The sequence below is a fragment of the Haematobia irritans genome, chromosome 5, assembly GCF_050003625.1.
Source record: "Haematobia irritans isolate KBUSLIRL chromosome 5, ASM5000362v1, whole genome shotgun sequence".
Classification (NCBI taxonomy): Eukaryota; Metazoa; Arthropoda; class Insecta; order Diptera; family Muscidae; genus Haematobia; species Haematobia irritans.
Window position 1 is genome coordinate 162873249 of NC_134401.1, and position 20482 is coordinate 162893730.

The window sequence follows — 20482 nt, forward strand, 5'->3', positions numbered from 1 at the left end:
AGGAATATCTACCAAAACCTCAAGAATTTTACCAATCTACGAGTACTATTTTTGGTCGAATTCTACCAACTATGGCAACCGTGGTAACAACACCAGAAGTGATCCGTTGGGAGAAAGCTACATTTTTTGATCGAAATCCACACCGCAGTAATAGACAACTTGTTCGACAACTTGCTGAACAAAAAGTGCTAGAGCTGCCTAATGCACTATAAATGTTCAACTCGAAAGATCCAAGGATTTGCTTCGCCTGCACGAATGTGGCCATTTGCCGAATTTTATTTTCTCCCATGATAAGCCATTCCAAATTGAGCAGTTTGTGAAAAAAATCGAAATTTATTTGCCAAAGTGGTCAACTGAAAATGTACACCTTCAATTGGCCACCAGTATCAACCGCCGCCGATGGTTATGGTGTGGGTCATCGTAACGGCCGATGTTCAGTAGCCCCTCATATTCATGGACCGTGGGGTCAAAATAAATCCTGAATATTATTTGAAGACCTGGTCAGACAAACAGACACACGGTCGCAGACCATGTAGATTTCAAAATCTCCAGATTTTGACCATTGAAGTTTTGCTCCCGGGGAAATTTTGGAGAGTAATCTTACCACTAAAACATACCAGATTAATGATCACTTCAAGACCCAGCACCAGAACCTCTTTCGTACAGCGTGTAAAGGCTTTTTAGGCCGTGCCAAAGTTAGCCAATTTGCACAAATATTTAGTTTGTTGCATTACATGTCAGCTACCCTGTATATATGCTCATTTTCTTAGGCCTAGGTCCACCAATACTCAAATTTTATTAATCTCCATTTGTTGTCCTTCTTCAAAATAGCCTTCGAAATTAAATTTATCCTAAAAGTATACTACATTTTTTTACTTATATAATAAGTGCCACTTTATTGGCAAATTTTCCCGATCTTTTGTCAAGCCACTTAATTCCACACTTTTTTTATTTTCGTACATCTTTTTATAATGGTGTGAAATTTAGAATTTAACTCCTTTTGGGATGTAAATTTATTTTTTTTCTAAATTTTGACCACGAATCCCGTCAAGAGTATGGATGTGTTTGGTGCCTAAACAAATAATTGAGTTGTGTAATGTGTCCAATACTATATTTGTGAACAATTTTCCATGTCATACCAATAATTTTTTTTATGTGTCTACATGTGGCACTTTCAAGTATGGATTTATCTCAAAATAAATTTTCTATAAAATCCCAGAAAAAAAGCGTCGCCAAAAAAGTAGTGAAAATGTTCTTTTTGGATCCGGAATTGGTACAAAATTGGCACAGAAGCGATGATTTTAACATGGGCTTGTCATAGGACGGATGTCCACCATTTCAACAGCCGTTGCACTGAATTTGCATCACTTCTTAAGGTGTGATGCGAATCCAGTGATTTGGATGTGAATAAAGAAATTTTGTGATATTTTGTCAAATAAATAATTTTTATAATTTTTTATAATTTTTAATGGATTCTAAAGCTTGTTGGAAACCTTTGACCTCAAATATTTTCAAAAATTCGCAATTTTTCTAGAAATGATTTAGAATTTTTTTCGGCAAAATTTAAATAATTTGCACATTTTTATTAATTGTTAATCTGTTTTCAACCCATTTGAAACAATAAAATTTTAAAATTCCCATTAAAAATATGAAAAAAGCAAGTTATAAAAAATTTACTCAAATAAACTTTCTGTGCAGTTAAAATAAAGAACATCTTTCGGAGGACATTTTTGGAAGTGCTTTTAATGTTGTGCCTTAAGAAGAACTTCCAAATTTTTTTGCTGGGATATTTCCCTGAAAGTTATGCCCCATGTTCAAATATTCGAAATCGTGAAAAGTTTCATTTGTCTATAATTTATTAACCCTGAAACTTATAAACTTAAATCATTGTAATGTATAGTTCTCTTTAATACACAGTTCAAAGTACAATTGGATTGGAGTGCGAGAATATTTCGATTTTTTTCGTTATAAGAAAAAAAAATTTTGTGATTTGCGATTCCGAATATCGGAACATGGGGGAGTGATTTTGATATATTAGAGATAGAATGATTTTAACATTAATTTAGATCTAATTTGCTCCAAGAAATCAGTAAGAGTTTCATTTTTGGTGACACTATTTGAAAATCAGTGTGCCACTTTTTGTTACGAATGATACTTTTTCTAAATAAACCAGGGTAACACTGTTCAAGACTTATTGCGAAAACCTCACTCAGACTCAGAATGTCACGGGTTCTGTTCGTATCAAATTTAGTACCTACCTACCAAAAATTTTAATAATCAGGATCTTTTGATTCGAAAAAAGGGTTCATTTGGTTTGAAAAAGGTTTCATTTGAAGTGAAAATGCTGTAAATATCTTACAGAGTTCAAATTAGGTGCGCCTGAGAATATGCTATATATTGATTATTTTATCTCTACAAAAGTGTTATTGTGTGTGTGTTTTTTTGAGATATCATAATTCTTTTTCGAAGTGTATGTGTATAATTGTCCTTTAACTTTACGACTTAAAGAGAATACGAGTGTATGCAAATAAACTCAAAAAAAATTATGGTAGTAAAAATGAACCAACGTCAATGAAGGTATGAAGGAAACACGAAAATACGATTACATCTTTAATTTCCATTTTTTAATAGCCAGCAGATGAGTAAGGATCGGAGAAAAAAAAACAACAACAACAAAGAAAAACGCATAAGAACCTACCGCAAGAATATAAAAAAATCAAGAGAGAAATCAAGGACATGATGAGACAGCAGTAGCAAACTATGAATGGCAACATAAAATGATGGTTCAATATGAATTAAATGGAACCACTTCATGGCATATTTAAGATAATTCCTGAATACCCTCATCTACTCAAGTACGTACAGACCAACAATGACCTCTTCAACGAGAAGAGAGATTTTGTTGTTTTTTTTTTTTGCAAAGGCAGACATGGAAGAGCACATAATTTATGATGAATATCCTGAGGGAGAGAGAGAGAGTGTTTGTGTGTGTGTATGTATGGTACATAAAATAAACTTAAAGCTTGGTAAACGCATCAACAACGCACACACACACTTACGCACACGCACATACAAATACATACAAATAGCACTTTAAGCATAGTTATAGTAGAAGTTGTTGTTGTATTAGCCAAAGTAAGTAAATAGTAAGAGTAGTAGTGGTCAAATAAATTAGGAAAAAAAAACCAAGTGTGTTGTAGTTCGTTATTGTTTTGTGGAAAATTACAATTTTATTATTATTATTATTATTTTTTTTTTAATTTATTTTTAATATAATATTGTAAATATTTGAAAAAAAATCAACACAATAAACCACATAGAAAACCAAAAAAAAACTTGATTCTTTTAGCCCAAACGAAACCAGAAACCATAAGAGAATAGAAGAAAGTTATATAGTATCCCAAAAAAATAGAAACTCATCACAAACAGAGGTTGCTCTTTAAATTTATGATTTTCTTCCCGTAAAGCCAAAGCCTACTTACCATTCTCCTTGGTTGCCATGGGATCCGCATTTGCATTTTGTTGGTTTTGATTAACCACAAATGCGGAATTCTCTTCTTTGGTGATGCTCATGTAATAGCAGGTGTCATCTTTCTTCATAATATGCCTAGGGCCAGGATTCAATAAAATTGTATCCTCATAGAATTCAGGTAAATGGGCAGGGCGTACACCAACCAAGGCCACGCCATATCTATAGATAAGTGACAGCAATTGGGCATTGTTATAATATGGAATTAATTAATTTTTGTGAGACATTTTAAATGTTATCATTAATTCAATTTGTTGTTGTTGTTGTTGATTGTTTACTTACTTTCGATGTGAATGGAAACTGGCATAGGTAAAACTTTTACCCTCATATTCGCCGAAAAACCGACTATCACCCAATACAATATGATAAATTTCATTGCCTGAACATTTACCATATAAACGATGCCATTCTTCAGGGGATTGTTGACCTTCCCTGGAAAAGTGCATTATAAGAAATTTTAGAAAAAAATCGAAATTATAAAAAAAGACCATCCTCATCATTCTAGAGATGAAGCATTAACTCTGCAATATGGAATGCATTTTATTTTACATAATACCGTTTCTCTTATTCATTTTGAATTGTATTAAATAAAATATGACAAATAACATATTCCTTTAAATCAATCTGGAAATTAAAAAAAAAAATAAAAAGATATTCGAACATTTTCATTCAATGGAAAGTTTTTTTTTTTGCTAAATATTATTCGAAATATCGGCTGAAAGATATTCCAAGAATTTACTCATTTTGAATTTACTATTACTATCTCTCTGGTGTAATCAAGCTGCATCCTTCAAAGATAAATCTATTTTGTTTTCTGGCCGCAGGTCTACCGCTTAGCGGCTATTCCCGTAGTGGCTAATTCCTTAGCGGTCATTGTACTAAGTTCGTTTTTGTGCACAACGAATAGCAGCGTTTATCACTGCGAATAGTGTTCCAAGAATCGTGTTGTTAACTTATTTATGCGACATAATGTGCCAGCCTTTTTTCCTTGCGAATATGCCAGACTTGTATCAATAACTGTTCGAAAAAACTTAAAGCAAAGGTTTCGTAGTTACTTTGCGCAAACGTTTTCTTTTATTATGAAGTATAACCGTTTTTCGTGCGACAATGTGATCGAAGTACTGGGGCTTAGCGTCTATTGCCTGAGCGGTTGTTGTTTTAGCGGCTACGGCATTAGGGGCTATTAGCTTAACGGCTATTGTCTTAACTGATAATGTCGAAGCTGATTTTGCCTTAGCTTCTGTTGTACTAAAGTAAAGTAAAGTTAGTACTCTTTGAGGTCTGTCGAGCAGATAGTCATGCAATCATGGTTTCCACTTGAGCCAAAAAAAAAATCTACCAAAATTTGGAGAAAATTTTACCAAAAAACTACCAAATCTTATTGGCAAAATTTTATTTTTATCAAAAATTTTGTCAAAATTTTATTTCAATGGAAAATTTGGTCAAAATTTTATCTCTATTAATTTTATGTCAGCCCGATTTCAACGAAGGCTGGTTTTTCGTCCAAATCAATTACTTTACATTAATCACAATTTTAAATGTGAGCTAATTGGACATGAAGATTAAGGAATTGGTATTATTATGCTATTGAAAAGAAAATGCCAGATACCCATCTTACAAGCCTGACTATACATATGTTTCAGTGTTGCCTATCCACATTTCTCATTATCTCACCCAGCCAAATCTTACTAGAGACTATGGAAATGTGGATTAGCCAACACTGAAACATATGTATAGTCAGGCTTGTAAGATGGGTATCTGGCATTTTCTTTTCAATAGCATAATAATACCAATTCCTTAATCTTCATGTCCAATTAGCTCGCATTTAAAATTGTAATTAATGAAAATTTATTTCTATATAAATTTTTGTTAAAATTTATTTCCATATACATTTTTGTTAAAGTTTTATTTCTATAGAAAATTTTGTCAAAATTTTGTTTCTATAGAAAATTTTGTCAAAATATTATTTCTATAGAAAATTTTATCAAAATATTATTTCTATAGATAATGTTGTCAAAATTTTATTTCTATAGAAAATTTTGTGAAAATTTTATTTCTATAGAAAATTTAGTCAACATTTTATTTCTATAGAAACTTTTTTCTTAATTTTTTTTTGTCCAAATTTCCAAATTTTATTTCTATAGAAAATTTTGTCAAAATTTTATTTCTATAGCAAAAAATCTACCAAAATTTGGATAAACATTTTGCCAAAAATCTACCAATTTTTTTTCTACAAATTTTATTTTTATAAGAATTTTTGTCAAAATTTTATTTCTATAGAAAACTTTGTCAAAATTTTATTTCTATAGAAAATTTTGTCAAAATTTTATTTCTATGAAAAATTTCTTAAAATTTTATTTCCATAGAAAATTTTGTAAAAATTTAACTTCTATAGAAAATGTTATTTTCTATAGAAAATTTTGTTAAAATTTTATTTCTATATAAATTTTTGTTAAAATTTTAATTCTATAGAAATTTTTGTCAAAATTTTAGTTCTATAGAAAATTTTATCAAAATTTTATTTCTATAGAAAATTTTGTCAAAATATAATTTCTATAGAAAATTTTGTCAAAATATTAGTTTTATATTGTTTATATATATTCTATAGAAAATTTTATAAAAATTTTATTTTTAGAAGAAAACTTTGTCAACATTTTATTTCTATGAAAAATTTCTTAAAATTTTATTTCGATAGAAAATTTTGTTAAAATATAATTTCTAAAGAATACTTTGTCACAATTTATTTCTATAGAAAATTTTGTCAAAAATTTGATTCCTAAGAAATTTTTGTCAATTTTTTTATAGAAAATTCTGTTAAAAATTAATCTCTATCGAAAATTTTGTAAAACTTTTAGTTCTATAGAAAATTTTGTAAACATTTTATGTTTATGGAAAATTTAGTCAAACTTTTATTTCTATAGAAAATTTTGTCAAAATTTTATTTCTATAGAAAACTTTGTCAAAATTTTATTTCTATAGAAAATTTTATTTCTATGAAAAATTTCTTAAAATTTTATTTCCAAAGAAAATTTTCTCAAAATTTAACTTCTATAGAAAATTTTTGCCAATGTGTGTTTTCTATAGAAAATTTTGTTAAAATTTTATTTCTATATAAATTTTTGTTAAAATTTTATTTCTACAGAAAATTTTGTCAAAATGTTAGTTCTATAGAAAATTTTATCAAAATTTTATTTCTACAGAAAATTTTGTCAATATATTAGTTTTATATTATTTATATATATTCTATAAAAAATTTTATAAAAATTTTATTTCTAAAGAAAATTTTGTCAAAATTTTATTTCTAAAGAAACTTTTGTCAACATTTTATTTCTATGAAAAATTTCTTAAAATTTTATTCCGACAGAAAATTTTGTTAAAATATAATTTCTAAAGAATACTTTGTCAAAATTTTATTTCTATAGAAAATTTTGTCAAAAATTTGATTCCTAAGAACCATTTGTCAATTTTTTTTATAGAAAATTCTGCTAAAATTTTATTTCTATAGAAAATTTTGTAAAACTTTTCGTTCTATAGAAAGTTTTGTCAACATTTTATGTTTATGGAAAATTTCGTCAAACTTTAATTTCTATAGAAAATTTTGTCAAAATTTTATTTCTATAGAAACTTTTGTCAAAATTTCATTTTTATAGAAAATTTTGTCAACATTTAATTTCTAAAGAAAATTTGTACAAATTTTATTTCTATGGAAAATTTTGTCAATATTTTATTTCTATAGAAAATTTAGTCAAAATTTTATTTCTATAGAAAATAGTGCTAACATGTTATTTCTATAGAAAATTGTTCTAAAGTTTTATTTCTATAGGAAATTTTTTCAAAATTTTATTCCTATAGAAAATGTTGTCTGTTGTACTTAAGTATAGTAAAGTTAGTACTGTTTGAGGTTTGTCGAGTAGATAGTGACGCAATCACGGTTGCCACTTAAGCCAAACAACTCTATCAAAATTTGGAGAACATTTTACCAAAAAATACCAAATCTTATTGTACAAAATTTTATTTTTATAAGAAGTTTTGTATAAGTTTTATTTTAATGGGAAATTTTGTCAAAATTGTATTTCTATACAAATTTTTGTTAAAATTTTATTTCTATGGAATTTTTTGTCAAAATTTTATTTTTATAAGAAATTTTTTGTCAAGATTTAATTTTTATAAAAAATTTTGTCAGAATTTAATTTTATAAGAAATTTTGTCAGAATTTTATCCCTATAGAAAATTTTTTAAAATTTTTATTTCTATAGACAATTTTGTTAAAATTTTAATTCTATTGAAAATTTTGTCAAAATTGTGTAAAAATTCTGTTAAAATTTAATTTCTATCGAAAATTTTGTAAAACTTTTAGTTCTATAGAAAATTTTGTCAACATTTTATGTTTATGGGAAATTTCAAAAATTTCAAAATTTAATTTTTATAAGAAATTTTGTCAGAATTTAATTTTATAAGAAATTTTGTCAGAATTTTATCTCTATAGAAAATTTTTTAAAATTTTTATTTCTATAGACAATTTTGTCAAAATTTTAATTCTATTGAAAATTTTGTCAAAATTGTAAAAATTCTGTTAAAATTTAATTTCTATCGAAAATTTTGTAAAACTTTTAGTTCTATAGAAAATTTTGTCAACATTTTATGTTTATGGGAAATTTCGTCAAAATTTTATTTCTATAGAAAATTTTGTCAAAATTTTATTTCTATAGAAAATTTTGTCAAAATTTTATTTTTATAGAAAATTTTGTCAAAATTTTATTTCTAAAGAAATTTATGGCAATATGTTATTTCTAAAGAAAATTTTGTACAAATTTTAATTTTACGGAAACTTTTGTCAATATTTTATTTCTATAGAAAATTTTGTAAAAATTTTATTTCTATAGAAAATTTTGTCAAAATTTTATTTCTATAGAAAACACTATAAAAATACTAAGATTTTATTTTGTTTTATTAGTACATGACCTCAAGCCTTACAAACTCTACAAATAAAAATTTTATTTCTATAGAAAATTGTGCTAAAATGTTATTTCTATAGAAAATTGTTCTAAAATTTTATTTCTATAGGAAATTTTGTCAAAATTTTATTCCTATAGAAAATTTAATTAATTTAAAAATTAGTACTGTTTGAGGTCTGTCGAGTAGATAGTGATGCAATCACGGTTGCCACTTAAGCCAAACAACTCTATCAAAATTTGGAGAACATTTTACCAAAAAATACCAAATCTTATTGTACAAAATTTTATTTTTATAAGAAGTTTTGTAAAAGTTTTATTTCAATGGGAAATTTTGTCAAAATTTTATTTCTATACAATTTTTTGTTAAAATTTTATTTCTATGGAAATTTTTGTGAAAATTTTATTTTTTAAGAAATTTTTGTCAAATTTTAATTTTTATAAGAATTTTTGTCAGAATTTAATTTTTATAAGAAATTTTGTCAGAATTTTTTCTGTATAGAAAATTTTTTAAAATTTTTATTTCTATAGACAATTTTGTAAAAATTTTAATTCTATTGAAAATTTTGTCAAAATTTTATTTCTATAGAAAATTGTGTAAAAATATTATTTCTATAGGAAATTTTGTCAGAATTTTATGTCTATAGAAAATTTCTTCCGAACGTTATTTCTATAGAAAATGTTGAGAAAATTTTATTTCTATATAAAATTTTTCAAAATTTTATTTGTATAGAAAATTTTTTTAAATTTTATTTCTATATAAAATTTTTCAAAATTTTTATTTCTATAGAAAATTTTGACAGAATTTTAGTTTTATAGAATATTTTTTCATAGTGGCTATTGGCATAGCGGCTATCGCCATATCGGCTATCGCCAAAGCGGTTATTGCCATATCGGCTATCGTCTTAGCGGCTATCGCCTAAGCTTCTATCACCTTAACGGCTATCATCTTACACTGCAAAAAAAAAAAAATATATTGGCGTGAGGTCAAAGATTTCATGTCTTTAAAATACGAATGCCTATTTTGCTTAGCTTGGAAGATGCATTTCTATAATATAAAGTTTATTTCCTAGGCCAAAAGTCGATAAACTTTTCAATGAAGTCGCATTGTCCTTATAATTAAGTTATTTCACTTAAAAATGGGTATCATAACATGAAAGAAAAAATGTTTGGGTTGAGGTCAACTTGACTTTAATAATTCAGAAAAATTCTTTAAATTTAATGAATTTTTCTTTAAATTTGTTGTCTTTTTTCATCTTGACTACAAAGCAAAAAATCGTTCAAATATAGGACATGTTTTTCAACATTTTATTTTAAAGACGTTTTTTACTTGAAACATATCATAATTTCTACTGGAAGTCGTGTATGAATTTGGAGAATAAAGTTGTCGTTAACTCGTTTTTAAAGGACTTTGATAGCATATGAAGAAAAAATATGAAAAAGCGAACAATTAAAATTTGCTTCTTAGAAGTAAGTACACAAAACCCAAATTTAAAAGAGAATTGTGTTTTAAAAGTATCCTTACTTGTATTCTCCGCTTCCTTGGCTCGGAATCAATACCAAAATTTTTAAAGTAAAGACAAAATCTTTAGAACCGTGCATGCTTTTTTTTTTTAGTGTACCTACGTTTTAATGCAAATAACCAAGGAGGGAATTCCATAATTTACATCATCTCATTCTTAGACTTTTGTAACCTTTTTAGTTATAACAAATAATCAATAAAGTTTCTCTGTATATTCTTAGTTTATCTTTTATAAAGAGCCTTTTCATGATTATTTATCATTATTTGAACATTCATAATTTACTTGCACTTTAATATTTTTGAAAGGTCTGTAACCATGAATATAACCTTGGATACCATAGATAATGTTACTAATGAATTAAACAAATTAGTCGGCACCATCAAATAAACTTTTTTTTGTGTTTGATTTGGACACACAGGTCTGCCTGAAATTATCATCCGTCACTAAAGTTATTAGCATGAAAATTATGAAAATATTTATATACTATATATCATCTATGATCTACGACCCCCCCCTCCCCCAAAAAAAAGACAAAACACACAAAATATGTAATTATAAAAATGTGGTCGCCGCAGCAGTAATATGGTCAGACATAAGTATGACATTCTAATGAAAATGACAAGAGAAAAATTTGTCGCCTCCCCGAAAAAGGGTACAAGCTAAAGAGGCCAAAGTTCTCTCTAGAGGAATGAGGTAATTGATATGTAACACTATGACCAGTGGCTACTTAAATGTGAATATCATGGGAAAAAAGTTTAACAAATGAAAGGACGATATCAAATGTGTGGCCATGACCAGGTTTCGTTATAACCTTAGCTAATAATGGCCAGAGGCTAAACAAAGCCCTCACTAAAATATATGAACATTAACTTTCTATGAGTAAGTATCTCTCCCTTAAGGGATAATGGCCTTATAGGGCAACATAAAACATTTACAAATTTCCATACATTGTTCTCTAGCTACAAGGAAGCTTTATTCGTAGTCCATGCTACAATGGAATGAAAGCACCAAACCCCAAATGCAATGTGACTATTATGTATGGTCGTTTGTGACTGATGTCATTTCCAAGTTTCCTTTTGTTAATGGATAGTTAAATTTACGCTGCATTAACAAACCGTCTGTTCAAGAAACAATAAGACAGTGGTAAAAATTATGAAGGGAAAATAAAACATAAGTAACAATTTTTATGAAATTTTGTCTAACGAAAATATTATATGAAATTTCCTATAAATATTTCCTATAAAGAAAAAAGTCTATGAAACTTTCTCTAAAGAAAAAAATCGACGAAATTTTCGTTAGGAAAAAAGTCTCTGAGAGTTTCTGTAAAGAGAAAAGTTTATTTTCTTTATGAAATTTTCTCCGAATAAATTTCTCTAAAAAATGATCTATGAAATTGTCTCTACAGAAAAAATAATCTATAAAAGTTTCTCTAAAGAAAAAAATTGAAATTTTCTTCAAAAGCAAAAAAAAAAAATTTAAAAAAATTTCATTAATTAATTAAATTTTTTTTTTAAAGAAAAAGAACTCCATGAAATTTTCAATAAAGAAATCATTTCTTTAACATTTCCTATTAAACAATTTCTGTACAAAAAAAAATACTATAGAATTTTTTTTTAAAGATAAATATCTATAAAATTTTCCAAAAAGAAAAACTTTTTATGAAATTTTCCCTAATTTTTTTTTCTTATAAAATTGCATCCAAAAATGTTATTTATAAAATTTTTTCTCAAGAAAAAATTCTATGGATTTTTTTCCAACAAAATAAAAAAAAGATTTATGAAATTTCGAAATTGAATTAAAAAAAAAAAAAAAAAAAAAAAAAAAATTCAATGAATTTTTTAAATTGATGGAATTCTATTTGAAGAAAAATATCAATTAAATTTGCTAAAAAGCAAAAACTTTTCATGAATTTATCCCTAAAGAATTTTTCTTATACAATTACATTTTTTGTATGATTTTTTTTCAAAAAGAAATCTATGAAATTGCATTTTAGCAACAACTTCATAAAATTTAACGACGTGGACCAATTTTTGCATGGATATTAGAGACTATATACTAACACCATGTACCAAATTTCAGGCGGATCGGATGAATTTGCTTCTCCTTAAGACTCCGCAAGCCACATCTGGGGATCGGTTTATATATGGGGGCTATATATAATTATGGACCGATGTGGACCAATTTTTGCAAGGTTGTTAGATACTTTGCTCTTCCAAGGGGCTCCGGAGGTCAAATCTGGGGATCGGTTTATATGGAGGTTATATATAATTATTGACCGATGTGGACCAATTTTTGCATGGTTATTAGATACTATATACTAACACCATGTACCAAATTTCAGCCGGATCGGATGAAATTTGCTTCTCTTAGAGGCTCCGGAAGCCAAATCTGGGGATCGGTTTATATGGGGGCTACAAATAATTATGGACCGATATGGACCAATTCCTGCATGGTTGTTAGATATCATACACTAACTCCACGTACCAAATTTCATCCGGATCGGATGAAATTTGCTTCTCGTAGAGGCTCTGCAAGCCAAATCTGGGGATCGGATTATATGGGGGCTATATATAATTATGGACCGATAATGGACCAATTTTTGCATGGTTGTTAGAGACCATATACTAACACCATGTACCAAATTTCAGCCGGATCCGGTGAACTTTGCTCTTCCAAGTGGCTCCGGAGTTCAAATCTGGGGATCGGTTTATATGGAGGCTATATATAATTATGGACCGATGTGGAAAAATTTTTGCATGGTTATTAGAGACTATATACTAACACCATGTACCAAATTTCAAGCGGATCGGATGAATTTTGCTCCTCCAAGAGGCTCCGCAAGCCAAATCTGGGGATCGGTTTATATGGGGGCTATATAAAGCGTGATTCTTTTGAGGTTAGGATTTTCATGCGTTAGTATTTGACAGATCACGTGGGATTTCAGACATGGTGTCAAAGAGAAAGATGCTCAGTATGCTTTGACATTTCATCATGAATAGACTTACTAACGATCCACAACGTCGAATTTTCAGTGAATGGGCCCTAGAAAAGTTGGCAGAAAATCCGCTTTTTTATCGACAAATTTTGTTCAGCGATGAGGCTCATTTCTGGTTGAATGGCTACGTAAATAAGCAAAATTGCCGCATTTGGAGTGAAGAGCAACCAGAAGCCGTTCAAGAACTGCCCATGCATCCCGAAAAATGCACTGTTTGGTGTGGTTTGTACGCTGGTGGAATCATTGGACCGTATTTTTTCAAAGATGCTGTTGGACGCAACGTTACGGTGAATGGCGATCGCTATCGTTCGATGCTAACAAACTTTTTGTTGCCAAAAATGGAAGAACTGAACTTGGTTGACATGTGGTTTCAACAAGATGGCGCTACATGCCACACAGCTCGCGATTCTATGGCCATTTTGAGGGAAAACTTCGGAGAACAATTCATCTCAAGAAATGGACCGGTAAGTTGGCCACCAAGATCATGCGATTTGACGCCTTTAGACTATTTTTTGTGGGGCTACGTCAAGTCTAAAGTCTACAGAAATAAGCCAGCAACTATTCCAGCTTTGGAAGACAACATTTCCGAAGAAATTCGGGCTATTCCGGCCGAAATGCTCGAAAAAGTTGCCCAAAATTGGACTTTCCGAATGGACCACCTAAGACGCAGCCGCGGTCAACATTTAAATGAAATTATCTTCAAAAAGTAAATGTCATGGACCAATCTAACGTTTCAAATAAAGAACCGATGAGATTTTGCAAATTTTATGCGTTTTTTTTTAAAAAAAAGTTATCAAGCTCTTAACAAATCACCCTTTATAATTATGGACCGATAATGGACCAATTTTTGCATGGTTGTAAGAGACCATATACTAACACCACGTACCAAATTTCATCCGGATAGGGTGAACTCTGCTCTTCCAAGGGGCTCCGGAGGTCAAATCAGGGGATTGGTTTATATGGAGGCTATATAATATTATTGACCGATGTGGACCAATTTTTGCATGGTTGTTAGAGACTATATACTAACACCATGTACCAAATTTCAAGCGGATCGGATGAATTTTGCTCCTCCAAGATGCTCCGCAAGCCAAATCTGGGGATCGGTTTATATGGGGCTATATATAAATATGGAACGATGTGGACTAATTTTTGCATGGTTGTTAGAGACCATATACTTAAACCACGTACCAAATTTCATCCGGATCGGGTGAACTTTGTTCTTTCAAGGGACTCCGGAGGTTAAATCTGGGGATAGGTTTATATGGAGGCTATATATAATTATGGACCGATGTGGACCAATTTTTGCATGGTTGTTAGAGACTATAAACTAACACCATGTACCAAATTTCAAGCGGATCAGATGAATTTTGCTCCTCCAAGAGGCTCCGCAAGCCAAATTTGAGTGTAAGGAAAGAAATTCTATAAATTCCTATTGTCTATGAAATTCAATGAAAAAATTTCGGCGAAAATTCCTCGTTTATTCCTAGGTTTATATGGACGCTATATATAATTATGGACCGATGTGGACCAATTTTTGCATGGTTATTAGAGACTATATAGTAACACCATGTACCAAATTTCAGCCGGATCGGATTAAATTTGCTTCTCTTTGAGGCTCCGCAAGCCAAATCTGGGGATCGGTTTATATGGGGGCTATATATAATTATGGACCGATGTGGACCAATTTTTGCATTGTTGTTAGAGGCCATATACTAACACCATGTACCAACTTTCAAGCCGATCGGATGAAATTTGCTTCTCTTAGAGGCTCCGTAAGCCAAACTGGGGATCGGTTTATATGGGGGCTATATATAATTATGGACCGATGCGGACGAATTTTTGCATGGTTGTTAGAGACCATATACTAACACCATGTACCAAATTTCATCCGATCCGGATGAAATTTATTATAAACTATATATTAACACCACGTACCAAATTTCAGCCAGATCGGATGAAATTTGCTTCTCTTTGAGGCTCCGCAAGCCAAATCTGGGGATCGGTTTATATGGGGGCTACAAATAATTATGGACCGATATGGACCAATTCCTGCATGGTTGTTAGAGATCATATACTAGGTTAGGTTAGGTTATGTGGCAGCCCGATGTATCAGGCTCACTTAGACTATTCAGTCCATTGTGATACCACAGTGGCGAACTTCTCTCTTATCACTGAGTGCTGCCCGATTCCATGTTACGCTCAATGACAAGGGACCTCCTTTTTATAGCCGAGTCCGAACGGCGTTCCACATTCCAGTGAAACCACTTAGAGAAGCTTTGAAACCCTCAGAAATGTCACCAGCATTACTGAGGTGGGATAATCCACCGCTGAAAAACTTTTTGGTGATCGGTCGTAGCAGGAATCGAACCCACGACCTTGTGTATGCAAGGCTGGCAAGCTAACCATTGCACCACGGTGGCTCCTCATATCATATACTAACTCCATGTACCATCATATACTAACTCCATGTAGCAAATTTCATCCGATCATAGAGGCTCTGCAAGCCAAATCTGGGGATCGGATTATATGGGGGCTATATTTAATTATGGACCGAGATGGACCAATTCCTGCATGGTTGTTAGAGATCATATATTAACACCATGTACCAAATTGCAGCCGGATCGGATTAAATTTGCTTCTCTTTGAGGCTCCGCAAGCCAAATCTGGGGATCGGTTTATATGGGGGCTATATATAATTAAGGACCGATGTGGACCAATTTTTTCATTGTTGTTAGAGGCCATATACTAACACCATGTACCAACTTTCAAGCCGATCGGATGAAATTTGCTTCTCTTAGAGGCTCCGCAAGCCAAACTGGGGATCGGTTTATATGGGGGCTATATATAATTATGGACCGATGCGGACGAATTTTTGCATGGTTGTTAGAGACCATATACTAACACCATGTACCAAATTTCATCCGATCCGGATGAAATTTATTATAAACTATATATTAACACCACGTACCAAATTTCAGCCAGATCGGATGAAATTTGCTTCTCTTTGAGGCTCCGCAAGCCAAATCTGGGGATCGGTTTATATGGGGGCTATATATAATTATGGACCGATGTGGACCAATTTTTGCATTGTTGTTAGAGACCATATACTAACACCATGTACCAACTTTCAAGCGGATCGGTTGAATTTTGCTCCTCCAAGAGGTTTATATGGGGGCTATACGTAAAAGTGGTACGATATGACCCATTTGCGATACCATCCGACCTACATTAATAACAACTACTTGTGCCAAGTTTCAAGTCGATAGCTTGTTTCGTTCGGAAGTTAGCGTGATTTCAACAGACGGACGGACGGACGGACATGCTTAGTTCGACTCAGAATTTCACCACGACCCAGAATATATATATACTTTATGGGTTCTTAGAGCAATATTTCGATATGTTACAAACGGAATGTTATACCCTCCCCATCCTATGGAGGAGGGTATAACATTTCTAAGGAACTTTCCCTATATAGTTACCTCTAAAAATCCTTTTCCAATAAAAACATTTCAATGGAAGTTTTTCTTTGGAAGTTATGAAAGATAGAAATTCTACGAAATTTTTCTCTAAGGAAAGAAATTCCAAAAATTTCTATTGCCTATGAAATTCAATGAGAACTTTCGGCGAAAATTCCTCTAAAGCTAATAATTTTATTCATCTAAAACTAAAAATTTTATCTATGAAATTCAATGAAAAAATTTCGGTGAAAATTCCTCTAAAGCTAAAAATTTTATCTCAAATTTAAAATATCTTTAGAGGGAAATGTTACATCTTAAATGTTGAAATTACATTTTCTCTGAAGAGTTGAAAATATTTTCTTAACTTTAAAATTTAGTTTTTCGAAGTAGCCGTTTTCGTCAAATTCTACCTTCTGGGTAAAGTATACTCGTATTAGGATTCATAATGTCGCAGAGCAGTTTGTATATTTAGTGAAAACTTAACACACTTCTTTCTATAGAATTTCGTTTTCAAATGAAAGTTTCCTCGAACAGACTGTTGTATACGCTGAGTTCTTTGATATTAGTTTAGTTGAAGAGCAGTTTTTGTGACAATGTTAATGTCGCAACCCCCTCTCGAAGAACGGTATGTATGCTTGTATGTGTATGCATGTACTATTTTTCTTTCGATATAAACTGTAAATGTATACTTACTGGCCCCTTGATGTATGCAACAGGAGTGTCACTAAGGTACTGGCACCAGGACATGTACAGTTATTTGCCAACAAAGCATATTTAAATTCGTCCTCACACACGACATGTTCAGCGAATTTAACATGAAGCTTATGTTCGGGTCTACAATAAAAACAACAAACCAAAGAGACATAGGTTGTAAATAACACAAACACACACACACACTCATGTACATACACATAATAATAAGAAAACAAAGAGAACCGTTTCCGGTTGTATAGGTATAGTGCTGGGGTAAACGGGGCAAGTGAGTTCCATACATATACAGAAGCAGGAAATGGGGAACAATGACCACAACAACACCATCATCATCATCAGGCCACAAAGGAAAAATTTGTTTTGTATTCGCTTTGTGTGTCTGTTTTTTTTTCCAGTGGCCTGATGTGGGAATAAATGCAGGACAGCCACAACCAGTTATCCACATGATGGATGATTGGTTTTGGGGCAATCAGACTCTGAAGACTTACCTGAATATCTGAACATATTGGGGCACATTGGGAGCGAAATCTTTAACGGCCCACGATCTTAATATCGTGTGCTCATCGGCAGCAGTCTTATCGGCATAATTGCGTGCAGCCAAAATGAAACAGGCCTCAGCCTCATTCATTCGAGCTCGTGCCAAATCACCATCCTTTAAACAGGATCCCTGAAAAAAGAAAAAAAAAACAAAAGATAATTTCGAAAACAATAGTAGGGATGAAATATAAAAGAAATTAGTATGAATAAAATAAACTCAATACAAATGGGAAATAAATGATAAACATTATGAATAATGAAGGTTGGGAAATAATGGAGAGCTAAAATAATAAATAATAGAAAGAAAAATGAAATGAGCTCACTTCATTTTTCTTACAGAAAAGTATAATTGTGATATTCAGTACTTTAACATATAATAGCAAGGTAAGGCTAAAAAATATACCCAATTGATTTCAAGTTGGATCGAACCTGAATTTAGTTTAGTTTAATTTGAAATTTATTTTATTTATGAATTGACATGAACAAAAGTAAAATACAGTGAAACGTCTGAAAGGTGGACATTCACGGTCGCCTAAATTTTGTCCACATTTGGGAGGTGTCCATTTATGAGAGGTTAATTTTAATGTGTTAATGTAGTAAACTGTCCACGTTTTGGGAGGTGTCCGGTTTTCAGAGTGTTCATTATTTGTTTATTAAATTGATTATTTATTAAATTGTTAATATCTAACTTAAATTTCATAAAATAAAATTTAATGCAATATAAAATTATATTTTTATTTATTTATTAATACAATGTGTACTATTAAATTATAATTTTAATTCAAATTAAACTTGCATTGCGGTTTAGTTTAATGACATAAATTTTATTTTATGTTAAATTAATTTGATTTATTTGAACTTAAAATATTTGTATTAAATTATTTTTATATCATTTATTTATTATATATAAACTAATTAAATTTAATTAAATGAATTTATTGCACAGTACATTTATTTACTTTGCATCAATTTAATATAAATTGGTTTTTATAATGAAAGCACTTCGTTTGTTTTTTTTGTTTGAAAAGGGTTATTGTCCGTTACTTTAATTTAAATTTAATTTATTTTAATTTTAAATGTGGTTTAATTACTTAATAGCAACAAATTTACATTAATTTATTTGAAGATTTGTATTAAATTTATTTTTAAATACATTTACTGATATTGTATTTAACTTAATTTTGTTCAATTTAACTTTATTTTAAATTGCTGTGATTTACTTTAACTTAAAGTATTTATTATTTTTATTTAAATTAGTATATTATTTTTTTAAGTTTAACTTAAACTATTTATTATTTTTATTAAATTTATTAAATTATTTTTAGTTAACTATTTTTGAATTATTTTTATTTAATTTATTTGTTATATTAAAACCCATTTAAAGTTAATTAATCTAAAATAAATTAAATTAAATTAACTTGTTTCATACTACAAGGAAGTTTACTTTATTTCAATTTATTGTAATCTAATTAAAGTACTTGCTGGTTTTTTATTATCCATCACTTCAATTTAAATTTAGGTTATTTTAATTATAAATTTATTTTAATTATAGAATTTGTTTTTTAGTTATTTATTTATTAATTTGAATTTTTATATTAAAATCTAATTTTAATTCGATTTTTAAATGTATTTAACTTGCATCGCAAGTAATAATAATGCTCTTTGATTTTAATGAATTGTAAATTAAATTCAATTTTATTTTCATTTAATTGTTTTGTTTTTTCGTTTATCAAAAATTAATTAAATCTGTGAATAAATTCATCTAAAATACATTAAATTAAATTAAAAAAACTTAAATAAAATGATTAAATTATTAAAATTAAATTAATTTATTTTACACTTCCATTTTATTTGAAAGCGGTTTACTATATTTAAAATAAATACAATTTATTTTTATGAAATTTAATTTGGATAACTAATGTTTTTTTTTGGCTTGAAAATGTTTATTGCTAACATAAATAGAAGCAAACCACCTAAGAATTATCTATTAAATTTATTTTTTATTTATTTAATAATTTGACATTTTATATTAAATTCTAATTTTGGGTTGAATATTATTTTTAAATAAACTTATTTCTCATTCATTTTATTTAAGGACAGTTTATTTTTTTCCAAAATAATACAATTTAATTTTATGAAATCTAATTTGGTTTAAGTGAATGTTTTTTGTATATACTTTTTTTGGGGTTATTATCCACCGCTTTAATTTAAATTTAGTTTATTTTGATTAAATTTTGTTGTCTATTAAATAGCATACATAAAAACTAAGTACATAGGAATTATCTATTAAATTTATTTTTTACCTATTTAATCATTTGATATTTAATATTCAATTTTATTTATTAAATATATTTATATTTATATATACTAAATATATTTTGAATTTTATTTTGAAATACATTTAACTTGCATTGCAGTTTGTTTGTTGTATTTGACTTTACTAGTTAAAATTAATTTTATTTTAATCTTTTTATTTATTGTATTTTAGCTTAAAATATTTTGATTTAAATTATCATGTAATCTTTTATTTATTTATTATATTAAAACCTAGTAATTAGATTAATCTAACATAACATAACTAAAATAAAATTAATTTATTTCAAAATTAATTTTATTTGAAGTCAAATTATTTAATCTGAATTTAATATTATTTAATTTTATCAAATCTAATTTAATTAATTTTTTAATTTTTTTTTTGGTTTTATTGGAAAACCTGCTCTTGTCCATAATTGTAAAATTCCCTGGAACATCCATTGCAAAATTTCCCTCCCCGA

At 29.1% G+C, this 20482-nt stretch overlaps 1 protein-coding gene across 7 annotated transcripts in view; it reads right to left on the bottom strand.

The window, feature by feature from the left end:
* Window positions 1–20482, bottom strand: part of SLO2 (slowpoke 2) — a 744153-nt gene that overhangs the window by 90535 nt on the left and 633136 nt on the right. For all 7 annotated transcript variants that reach the window (XM_075310162.1, XM_075310161.1, XM_075310160.1 and 4 more), the window contains 4 exons: window positions 17660–17838; window positions 17154–17294; window positions 3812–3961; window positions 3483–3691 (listed from right to left, as the gene is read on the bottom strand). In XM_075310162.1, coding sequence (XP_075166277.1) covers window positions 3483–3691; window positions 3812–3961; window positions 17154–17294; window positions 17660–17838 — 679 coding nt within the window. The remainder of the gene's footprint in view (window positions 1–3482; window positions 3692–3811; window positions 3962–17153; window positions 17295–17659; window positions 17839–20482) is intronic.